Source organism: Amaranthus tricolor, chromosome 1, assembly GCF_026212465.1.
Source record: "Amaranthus tricolor cultivar Red isolate AtriRed21 chromosome 1, ASM2621246v1, whole genome shotgun sequence".
Lineage (NCBI taxonomy): Eukaryota > Viridiplantae > Streptophyta > Magnoliopsida > Caryophyllales > Amaranthaceae > Amaranthus > Amaranthus tricolor.
Window position 1 is genome coordinate 38,092,487 of NC_080047.1, and position 12,504 is coordinate 38,104,990.

Genomic DNA, 12,504 nt, shown 5'->3' on the forward strand with positions numbered 1-12,504 from the left:
TAATACGTTATATTGAGAGCTTCTTAACCTTCTCTTTACACAAATCTAGTTTGACAATGTCAGTTAAGAGTAGAGATGTTCAATGGGGCGGATCCTGTCATATTCGAGTATGCTCGAACTCAACTGCTACTTGTGAATCCTTATTTGTACTCTACACACACCAATACTCTCTATTACTTTCTCAATAAGATCTTATAAAATTAGTTCATCAATGTTTTTAAGAGACTAATTACTTTTTAAGGGTCATGATAAGATATGCCTAACTCGTCACTAATAAAGATATTATTTATTTCCTTCTGATCGGGTTAATTACATATTAAACTACTCTGTTTTAAAATACTTTTAACTGATTATGATATATTATGTGGTAAAATATCACTATTAATAATAACTATATTGAAATGAAAAAAGTATATTTATTTATTTATTAGTTTATTTTGGATCCAGTTATATTCCAACTACTTATAAAATATTTAAAATACTAGAATGCTCAAGACTTAGCAACATGCATGCAAGTAAATAAAAGATAAAAACATAACTTTAATGTATTACCAATGTTCACTCAAGGGCAAAATAGAAATTTAAATTAAAGGGTTATATGGTCGCATGTAAACTTGATGGGAGTTTACGTGCGAGGGGTGTTGGGATTGATTATCCTACATCAACAAATTAAAAATGATCGTATACTTTATAAGTTATTGGAGCCCTTTTATCCATTGTCATATAATTTTGTGATGATATATCTTTAGCTTATAAAATGTATCCACCTCGCATTTCTCTGATAATATACTGACATATACAATAAATTCAACTCAAATTAACACATTCTTGATGTTGAATAATTTTTTTTGGTTTGAACAATACTTATATCGTGTTATGAGGGCTCCTGTTCATTGTTTTGGTTCTTTCCTCGTCAAACATTTGACTAATTTAGTTACATTTTCAACTTTCCTTGAATTCGATCTCGAACTCCCATCTTGAACAATCTTGAGCTTGTGATACTCCATTCATTAGAGATACTTTCACCAAAAAATCTAAATTATTTGTTTATATATATTTTGGTTTGAGATAAACCAAATAATATCAAAAGATATACTCGTATTCGTTACTAAATGATGTTCTTACAGAAAACATTCACAAAATTTAAGAAAGTCAAAATCTTCGTGATTGGATAATAAGGTAGAAATTAAAAATATTTTATATTGATTTTAATTATAAATAGAAAACATATAGAGATCAGGTAAATAAAATAAAACAACAAATAAAACTATTTTAAAATGACAAATAAAAATATTATTTAAGAATCAAGAGTACTTTGTATGGGTCAAAAATGGAATGATTAATTAAAGTACATACAGCCAATAAGCCAAATATGCAATGATTATGTTATAAATCCCGGTTGATGCTGTATTTGGATCCATCGGATTCGGAAATCCGGATACCCGATATTTCGAATAGTGAAAATTACTATCCGGATCGGATACTGGATATCCGATTTTTAATTTTTTATATTTTTTGTATTTTTTAAAATAATTTTACTTTTTTTTCGACATAAATATTTAAGCTCACTTCGTTTTCTTTCTTTAATCAAGCTTATTTTTTTAAACAATTTCAAAAAAAGCTTACTTTTTAAACTTAGAATACAAATTATTTTGGAAATATGAATGGATTTTCAAAAGTCTAATTTAATTAATAATAACTTAGTTATACAATTTAATTATAATTAAGAATTGTTAATATTAGTAAATTTAACAACCAAAACAAAAAAAAAATTAAAAATTGTTTATATAATTTAAAAATAAAAAAAAAAGCAAAAAATCGGATATTCGGATACCTAGTTTTGCCAATACCCTGACTCAAATCCGAAATTTAAATTATCCAATTTTCAAAAATCAGATATTAAATATTTCATATCGAATAATTCGGATCAGATATTTTTGAACAGCACTAATATTAATATAGCGTTGATTCTTTAAAAAGAAAAAAATATAACGTTGATGAATGGAGTCAGTTAAGATTAGAGATTAGAGACCATACGTAAGGTTAAGGACTCAGGTCCAGCTAATTTCCACATGTAAACAGCCAACCCCAATGGTCAGATTTCTTCTAGGTTCCTCTTTTTTAAATCTTCTACTTCAATCATTCTTTACTACTCGACAAAATATCCCTAAAATATCTTTGCCCTTTTCCTATTTTTTTTTTCCTTTTTAGTTTTTTTACATATTACTCCCTCCGTTCCTATTTGTTCTTCCTATTTGGGTATTTCACAAAGATTAAGAAAAAGAGAATCTTTAGTGGTAGTGGGTATTATTTTAATTATATAATAGTGGGAAGTAATGATTGTATTGGAAGTATGAGGTTGTAGTGGGTATTATTTTAATTAAATAGTAGTGTGAAGTAATGATTATATTGGAAGTATGAGAGAGAAAATAATTATAAATAAAAGAAAATTGGTACATTAAAAGAAAAGGGGGATTTTAAGAGGTAAAAGTGAGATAAAAACTTTCTAAAAATAGAAAGTATTCTAAAGTGGAAGAACTTTTAAAACTACCCGTTATAGTAATGTGGAAGATCAAAAAAGAACGGAGGGAGTAATAACTAAAAATAACAAATGAGAATTAGTGTTTCTCAATCTTTATTTGTCAGTTTTCAAAAATATTATATTTCTAATATATTTGATTTTTTTTATTAATTTTTCTAAGTGTATATATATTAATTTACAAAATAGATAGATTTGTTAAAATACCATTTGTTTATTTTTTCTAACCTTAGCAATATAGCAACATTGATAAGGAAAATCATTTTTATTTATTTATAAAATATAATTCCTACGTTTTATTATATTTGCAACTGGTTAATGGTACTTTTTTATATAATTAGGTAATACTTCTACTACTCCCTCTGTTTCTTAAAAAAGTTTTTATTTTTCCATTTTAGGGTGTTTTATTTGTTATTCCTATAAGAAATCTCTCTATTTTTTTAATAAATTTTAAACAAAAATAACTTTGTTTTCCTCATTTTAATATTTTAATAATGCTTATGACACTCACATATCTTCCACTATTTTCATTTTAGCACTTTTTTATTCCTTATAGTCTCTATATATTTTCCGTTAACTTTATAATAATATTTTTTAATTTTTTGTGATCCCATATTTTTTTCACTAACTTTCTTTTAATATTTTTTTAATATCAATTGTACTCACTTATTTTCTATCAAATTTATTATTCAATAAATAATATATCCTCTATCTAAAAGATTCTATTTTTCTTCGTTGAAAACATTTTTTTTTGGAAAATTTATTAAGAAACGAGAGGAACTATATCATAAAACTTTTGAAAAATCAAAAAAATCTAAAACAAGAGTATTACCAAACCACCCCGTTTTCTAAACTCTTCTTATGCATCATTATAAGTACGTTCACGCTAATCGTCGCTTATCACCCCTTTTCTTTTCCCTTCCTTTTCACTTCTTTTTTTTTTTATCTTATTTTTTAATTTTCCTTTTTCTTACTATACACATAGGAGTAGTTTTTTTTTTTTTTTTTTTTTTGTTTTTTTTGATCCTAATTCTTTATTAAAAGAAAAAGGTTAGTTGATTATTATAATTTTAATTAATAAGAGAAAAAATGGGGATTAAAGAATGGAAGGATAGCGAAAGGTTGGAAAGTAATTATCTTAGTGATTCGGAATCAGCATTGATGAAAGAAGAATGGAGGAATGAAGAATATGATGATGAAGACGGGTCAATTACTATGGTGCTTTTTAGTACTTGCGTCGCTGTTTGTGGTTCTTTCATCTTCGGAACCTGTGTAAGTATATCTCCCAAATATGTTTAATAGGGTTAAAATAATTATAATTTTGTAGCGGAATGATAATTATCTTCTCAAATTTATCAAAAATATACTCCCTCTAACTAGTATTCTTATTTAATTTTTGATTATTATTTACTTATCATTCTTAATTTGTATTTTATTTATAATCTATAAATTAAAATATAGTCACGTCACGTGAGATCTTATTTAATTCGTTTCAATGCAAGAATTATTATACATAATGTTGAGTTGTGGTGGAGTTCTATAAGATATTTTACAAAACAAATACTAATAAAGTAAACTAAACAAAAAAAATAAATTAAAATGCTAAAAGCCCCACCCTACATACTACCAAATTTTTTCACATAAAAATAATTTGTCAATATTATAAATCATCGTTATTTATTTAGACTACCTATGATCAGACATATTAAAAATAGTATAGGTAACAAAAAATAAGAGGAGTATACAAATGCGGATGATTGATTATGCAGGTTGGATATTCAGCACCTACACAATCAGCTATTAGGGGAGATCTTAATCTATCTCTTGCTCAGGTTTGTAAATTGAAATACTTTCTAACATTTTTAATAGTTACTTAACCGTAGACCGCATTTACTACTGTTAATTAACTGATAAATATATTTATCTATATATAATGTAAAATATAGTTATATGTATTTTTATTTGATTCGTTTTAATGCATATTTTCATAATATTATCTTCTTAAATTTTTTATCACATAAAATAAAAAATATGAAGATTAAACTTGTGGATTTGATAGCTAAAAAATAGAAATGTAGTAATTATTGATACCACAAAAGTATAACAAAATAGTTAATTGATTAACTATTTTTAGTGTCTATTTGTTATCCATATATGAATTTTTCCTGCAACATCGGAGAAAAAGAAGAGTATAAACGCGTTATAAACTTAAGGAGTAACTCCTATTATAATTAATTTTCTTATTAGTGGACCTAGCTCCTTTAAATTTGTATCAGACGGTCTCGGTCTCTTAGGCCCATTTATGTTTAATGCTTATTTACTGTATCTTTAATACCTAATTACATCATCTTTAATGCATACTTACTATATCCTTAATGTTTATTTACAATATTTTAAATGCCTACTTACAAGATCCTTAATGCCTACCGAGTAAGCATGCGGTACTTACAATATCTTAAATGTATACTTAAAATATCCTTTATGTCTACCGAGTAACTTACCCTATATTTTTCTATATAGGCTAGCCCAATTAAAGATAATCTTTCACAAAAAATTTAGGAATTATATATGAATTATCACTAATTTTTTAATGAGACGGTCTCACGGTGAGACCATCTCTATTGGGTTGGCCCAATATATATTTTTTGTCTTAAAATAATCACTAATAATGTTAAAGTGATCACTTATAATTTTAATATAATTACTTTTATATTCTTAGAGTGATTACTTATAACCTTAAAACAATTAGTTATAATCTTAAAGTAATTAATTGAAGAAATAACCTATTATATGAGCAGCTGACCAATTATATATTATTCTCCTTTTTGTTTAAATTGGTGAGGCTCATTTAATAAATTTTATCAATAATGTGTAAAGTTAATTAATATAGTGTTTTGTAATGGGGGCATGCAGTACTCAACATTTGGGTCAACATTAACAATAGGTGCAATGCTTGGTGCCATCAGTAGTGGTCCAATTGCTGATTTTATTGGTAGAAAATGGGTATGTCACTCCTATCTTTAAAATTCATTGTTTTCAATATTGCCAATTATGATTCAAATTATTAACTTAAATTTTTTTTTTAATATAAGTATTAAAGAGATTGCAACAATAATATTTGATACATAAGAAATAAATAAATATTACTAAATTATATAGTCATGATAAAAATAAGAGAAAATTAAAAAAATATAATGGTAAAAATAAAAAATATGACAAATATATGTTATTAAAAATATAATAGAAATATTTAAAAATTAAAGAGATAAACTAAAACAATAAATATGATTTGCTTTTATAATTAAAAAATACTACTATTAAAAGATTTTTATCAAGATACATGTCATGATCATTTCTCTACATTTACTTCACTACTATACAGGGTCGGCTATTAGGGAGAGCAGCATGAGCTATCGCTCAGGGCCCCAATTTATAAAGGGCCTCATATTTTGCTATATGGTTAAAATTAAAATATGAGCTTTTTGTGTATTGTGTAGCAAAATTAAATGGATAGGGAGATCATTAAAATTTAATGTATTCACATTCAATCTATTTTTCAAAAGATAATTATATAAATTGGTTAATAAATTTATATTATCAGCTTATATTGAATGATTAGGATATACTAGTATACATTATTGTAGGTGAGCAATATAATCTCTCATGATAAATTTTAATGTTTTACTTTTATTATTAATTCAATTAACATAATGATAAATGATAATAGTGATTTAAACTTTAAACTCAAAAGGATGACTATTTGAATTTATGATTGATAGTTGTTGGTTCCATGTAATTATAAAATTTAGAAATATTTTAATATATTGATAAAAAATAATTATACTAATTAAAGTATTGATAAACAAATTGCAATCACCAAAATGTAATAGAACGTAATTTAGATTTTAGGGGCCCATTTTTTATATTTTGCTCAGGGACTTTGAAATGTCAGAGACGACCCTGCTACTATACTAGTCAAGCAGTCCTCTTATTTATTTACAAGTTTCTAAGCATTTATTTTTATACTTATTTTTATAAAAAATGATTAAAAATTCATAATACCTATTAAGTATAAATTAATTAATTCATCTCAAAAAAAAGTATAAATAAATTAATACTCCCTCTTTTCGGCTCTATTCTTCCATTGCATTTTGAAATGCACTGTTTTTAAGAAATTAATTATTGGAAACCATTTTAAAAGTGTCCTCCATTTTAATAAGCAAGATTAATAATGAACCACTTAAAAAGTAAAAGAAAATACAAAATCATCCCCAAAAAATCCCTAAAAACAAATTAAAAAAAAATATTTATTAGACTACCTAAAAATAAAATAAAAATACAAAGGTAGCCTTGGTGGGATGGAGCTAGGGAGTAATTATATTTTGAGGCCTAATTATTTAAACTTTTTATTTTTGCATTTATACAAAGCAGAGGTGAGGAATTCTTAATAAATAACGGTGATTTATGAAGTTAACAAATCATTATTTTGTGGTAGGATTTGATAAGGGAAAAATTTTATGATTTTAATTTGGCTTGAATTTGTTTATTTTGTTATTATTATTTTTGTCTTTTTATAATGATTTACAAATTATGATTATTAATTAGAAATTATTGCAAAACAGGCAATGAGGATGTCAGCTGGTTTCTGCATGGCAGGCTGGCTTGCTCTCTATTTTGCCACGGTATGTCATCTTAATTCTCCTTTTTTTTTAAGTTAATATTTTGCTTTCTATTTTTCTTACATATTAGCCTCATGGTATATAAAATGGAGGAAGTATTATTTAATATAAGAATCATTTTTTATAAATCTTTAATATTAGGACTTTTGTCTTACTAGCATTTTAAGTTAACTTTGAGTTTTGACAGTATATAAATGCCATATCATGAGATATTAACTATAAGTGTCAACTTAGCTTTTGGTTGGATTTATTTTTTAATATAGCTTTTGGTTCCACATAATGAACTAGTTATTACGGGTCGAATCTAAATATCTAATCCGTCTCCATTTCACATAAATATTTAGGATTATGTATGAAGAAGACACATGTTTTATTCACATTCTAGCCCTAACAATTTTTTTCTCTCTATTTACTATGTTTTATTTGAAGACCCTTCTCGAACCGAGGGATTCTTTGACCGTACTCTCCTTTATGGGTATGAGCTGCCGTCTTTCTTCCCTCCTCAAACCCTGACCATAATTTTCTATGAGCGAGATACACTGGGTATGATGGTGATGATTACTATATTTTATTTCAAAATACCCCAATACTTATTTTTAACCAATTTTACTAATTCTTTAGTATTTATGCCGAAAGCAAATAAGACAAATTTGCTAGGTGGTACGAGTATTATTAGTAGATAACAAATGTTAATTTTTATGTAATAGTAGTTTTATATAATATATACTTCATATTATTTTGATGTTGATGAATAGGGAGCAATGACATTGGACATAGGAAGGCTATTCGGTGGATATGGAATTGGAGTTCTTTCCTATGTGGTAAAAAACTAAAATCTACTACTCCATTAACTCAAACCATAATTTCATTTCTCATAGGTAATTAACAATTAGGTCACTTCTTTTTCATTATACTATCTATTATCTACTTTTTTTTTTTTTAAATAGCTACATTTCATCATTTTATGTGAAAGCATTTTGAGTAAAATATAACTATTAAAAACAAAGTATTTGTTAAAAATGAATAGATAGTTTCATTTCTTTTTTTTTGATTTGTGAAAATTAAATATTCCCACATGAAATAAACAGGTTCCTATTTTTATTGCTGAAATAGCACCAAAAGAGCTAAGGGGAGGCCTTACCACTCTAAATCAGGTACCACTTATTAGCTTAATCTTTTGGTCACTCATTTAGGGTGTGCTTCGTTTGGGGAAAGCATTTTTTTGGAATTTTTTTTCTTCATTTTCTTTTCCGGACTTTGTTTGATGATTGATTTTTTCGCCGATACTTAAGTGACATTTGGATTTTTATTTCTTATGTTTTTTTTTTCTATGGCTCTTAACTTGCTAAATCACATTCAGCAATACTAACTAACAATCAATAATTAATGTTTTCAAAAATCACAAAAACGAAAATACTTGTCTCTACATACCAACGCGTAGCATCATGAAAAGAAGCTCAAGTATACCTTAAATATTTTCCAAAAGTTTTTGCCTTTAGAAAGTGAGCCATGCTTAAATAAGCCATTAGGGTGCTCAAACAAGCTCTTCTCAGCTCGAACGAGCACCCTATGTGTTCGAATAAGCACATGTTCCCTAAAACCTTTTGTATTTGTCTTGTTTTCTTTAATCAATTGAGCATTTTGACCGTCGAACAAGCGTTCCACGGGATATTCCCATCAACTTTTTTTGTTTATCTAATGTGTTGTTCTAAATCGTTTTGCAGCTTATGATCGTTACAGGATCATCTATCACATTTTTGATGGGATCAATTATTTCTTGGCGTGTTTTAGCATTGGCCGGTAAACTTCTTATTCCCATAATCTCCTGTTTTAGGCTTCATAGTATGCACCACTAAATTGTTCCTTCGTTTTGATCTAAATGAAGGTCTAGTGCCATGCATTGCACTACTTTCAGGCTTGTTTTTCGTACCTGAGTCCCCTCGATGGCTCGTAAGTATCTCTACTTTATCGCGTTTTCTATCTGTTTAGACAAATCTTCTAGATCCCTACATATTTCTTACCCTGTTTGTCGTTCGATTTTAGGCCAAAGTTGGTCGTCAAAAACAGTTTAAGCTCGCTTTAAGAGTACTCCGAGGCCAAAATGCTGATATTTCTCGCGAATCAGCTGAAATCGAGGTTTGTTTTGTAGAAAATCATAATGCGTAAATAAGACTGATTTGAGTTTTGAATACTTGGTTTGTATTAAATTATCAATGAGAGGAACACCTTTATTTATACAAGAGATAAGGACTAAAATAAGAAAACAAAATATTACAAATTAAATCACAATAATATAAAATATAAAATATAATATTATAATAATAATCCACTTTCCTACATATTTACCTTGCTTACTACATGATTATGGATGATCATAGTTTCATTTGACATACATGTAATCTAAGGAAACTAAACCTTTCTTTTTGTTTCTTCCCTAGGATTACCTTGTGATACTCAAAACCCAACCGAAAGGTGGTGTGCTCGACTTATTCCAGAGCAAGTACATTCGATCTGTTATTGTAAGCACTTAACTTTGTTTTCTTTAATAAGAGTCAATGACGGCTCTTGAGCTGTAAGTCAAAGGAGCCGAAGTTATTATCCAAATATAAAATCAGGGGCTACACGAAATGTTTGTATCATAAACATTAGATAATGTTTTTGTTTTATAGAACACCCAAATATTTTCAGGGTCGGACCCACCATTAAGTCAAACTGGGGAAACATAATTTGCTAGTTAGTTCGTCTTTTAAATTCGCGATTCGTTCAAAATGATTCAAAAACATCCTAAAAATTGATCATAATTCGCTTTTTTCGATTTGCGATTCATCAGGTGATTAGCAAATCATGTGACACTGCCAAACACTATATACAATTCATAACTTGTTTTGTATTGAATGGTGCAGATTGGAGTAGGATTGATGGTATTTCAACAATGTGTTGGAATAAATGGAATAGGATTTTATGTGAGCCAAACCTTTGTTGAGGCAGGGCTGTCTTCAGGCAAACTAGGAACAATAGCCTATGCTATTGTCCAAGTCCCAATTACCCTTGTTGGAGCAGTCCTTATGGACAAATCGGGAAGAAAGCCTCTTGTCATGGTATATTTTCAAAACTACTACAATCCATTTGGTAGGTGGTATTAAACGGTAGTAATGAGAATGAAAATTAGTTTAATTTTGGTTTAAAAATCTCTTTCTACCATGATGGACATGCTTGTCCAACTTCAATCATCTTATTTTTCTTCATAAAGTTCATTCTAGTGCATTATCATTGAAAGAAGTGGAATTAAGTGATAATAGAAATTTATAAACAAAATTTTTTTTTATGATCATAGTTTCATTACCGTGGGAATGACATGAAACTTTGATGAGATTTTACACTATAAATCATTCTCATTATCACCATATAGTACCACTAACCGAACGGGCCGCTAGTATGAATGTATAAAAGTTTCTTTTACTTCAATACTAACGTCGCCTTTTTGTGTGTCATGGGGAAGATTTCCGCCATGGGAACCTTTGTAGGTTGTTTCCTTGTAGCTACCGGCTTCTTACTCAAGGTAAAATCGATTATACATCTACTTGGTTATTTGTTTGTTACATGCTCTTGTTATAATCTAAGAATTCATATTGTGATATCTAATTCTTCGGCATAAATGTCTTGTAGAGCTATGGCGTTCTTCTAGACTGGGTTCCGATATTGGCAGTTGGAGGTGTCTTAGTAAGCTATCGTCCATTTAAATGAAATTGCTACATTTTCTTCCCCCATATGAGAGCTTTTTTAGAGAAACGTACTGATTTATTGGAATATAGGAGTACTGAGTTCATATGTTTACTCGATCAAATTTTGTGCTTCTAATAGATCTTACCATATAACAGACCTATATATCGGCATTTTCCATAGGCTTTGGTGGTGTTCCTTGGGTTATAATGTCCGAGGTATAATCTTGAGCCAACTCATTTTTTTGTTATGCATCGTTTGGTGCTCGATCATCTATTTGCTAACAAATTGGCCATGTTCATTTCAATGGACTAGATATTCCCCTTAAATGTGAAGGGAGCAGCAGGAAGTTTAGTCGTCTTAGTTAATTGGTCCGGAGCATGGCTAGTTTCGTACACTTACAACTTCATGATGAAATGGAGTACTTTTGGTAAGCGTTTCGTATTACTAGCTTTTCTGAATTGCCCATCGTTCTTTTACTGATCTATCTTGCACATTTGGTTCACAGGCACCTACTACATCTACGCGGCATTTTGTATACTGACAGTCCTATTTGTTGCGAAATTTGTACCTGAAACAAAGGGGAAAACCCTTGAGGAAATACAAGATTCTATCAACGCCAAAACCGATGCAATTTACTAGCATTTCTGATTCATTACAGCGCACGCACGAGTGTGTTCATGCTCATCAACAAAAGGGTGATCTAGTTTCTAAATTTGGGGGTGATCAATCTATATGCAGTATTGAAGCTTTTACTTGCTATATATAGAATTATGTACTATTTAGTATCAACAATGTTAGACACTAGGCTACATTATTTGTAGTTGATTATTGAAGCATATAACACATTTTGTCGGCATTGGTTAGAGCATTTTCATTTTATGTTGAGAAATTATTTTTTTTGAACAAGGTAGATGCAAAAAACAAACATGGGACTTATGTTCTGATAGAAGGTCTAAATTGTAAAAGACACATAAACTATATTTTACAGATATATGCTCAACTGATACGTAAAACTGTTATCTCTTGATACCAATTGTTGGTGAAAAGTATAGATTAGAGAATGTTTGTAAGATGAGAAGATTAAAGTAATAGAATAATTTAGAAACTTTGATTATCTTTTGAAATCCTAATTCTAATTGCTAATATAATAACAATTTTTCTAACATATACACTTAGTGTACACAATAAATTTCATAATTATTTTAAAGTCAATAGAAGATATATTCTAAAATAAGTAAATATAATAATATTTTGAAAAATATTCGAATTGAAATTTCAAATAGTTATTAATTTTATTGATTAAATCTATGCACCATATGTCAGAATTATGGTAATATCAATTATTTTATTAATTGAGAAAAAATTAACTCTTAAGTTAGTTTTGATTGAAAGAAATTATCATAAGATTAATCCAATCATATGATAATTTTATTTTTTTAGTTTAAATATTACTCCGACTAATTTAATTGTTTGTATTTGGTGGTCTATGAGAGATGCACAATACAAATTACAAATTGGTTAATAAATCATTGTCTTATTGTCTGATATGATAATAACCTTTAT

The 12,504-nt window shown here is 28.0% G+C and overlaps 1 protein-coding gene across 1 annotated transcript; it reads left to right on the forward strand.

Annotated features, from left to right (window-relative positions):
* Window positions 1–3,422: 3,422 nt before the first annotated feature.
* Window positions 3,423–12,002, forward strand: LOC130817087 (sugar transporter ERD6-like 16). The gene is made up of 16 exons (XM_057682891.1): window positions 3,423–3,811; window positions 4,309–4,371; window positions 5,453–5,542; window positions 7,162–7,221; window positions 7,974–8,039; window positions 8,307–8,372; window positions 8,943–9,018; window positions 9,104–9,168; window positions 9,262–9,354; window positions 9,657–9,737; window positions 10,122–10,316; window positions 10,718–10,777; window positions 10,885–10,938; window positions 11,097–11,156; window positions 11,254–11,368; window positions 11,447–12,002. Exons 1-16 carry the CDS (start codon window positions 3,629–3,631, stop codon window positions 11,578–11,580), a joined length of 1,461 nt encoding a protein of 486 aa, XP_057538874.1. The 5' UTR covers window positions 3,423–3,628; the 3' UTR covers window positions 11,581–12,002.
* Window positions 12,003–12,504: the final 502 nt, after the last annotated feature.

What these genes read in the sequence shown, in the direction of transcription:
- LOC130817087 (XM_057682891.1), top strand. Translation starts at nt 3,629, where the DNA reads ATGGGGATTAAAGAATGGAAGGATAGCGAAAGGTTGGAAAGTAATTAT. An exon ending in ATTTTATTGGTAGAAAATGG is followed by an intron (nt 5,543 to 7,161) that starts GTATGTCACTCC and finishes ATTGCAAAACAG; the next exon opens with GCAATGAGGATGTCAGCTGG. An exon ending in CTTGGGTTATAATGTCCGAG is followed by an intron (nt 11,157 to 11,253) that starts GTATAATCTTGA and finishes TCAATGGACTAG; the next exon opens with ATATTCCCCTTAAATGTGAA.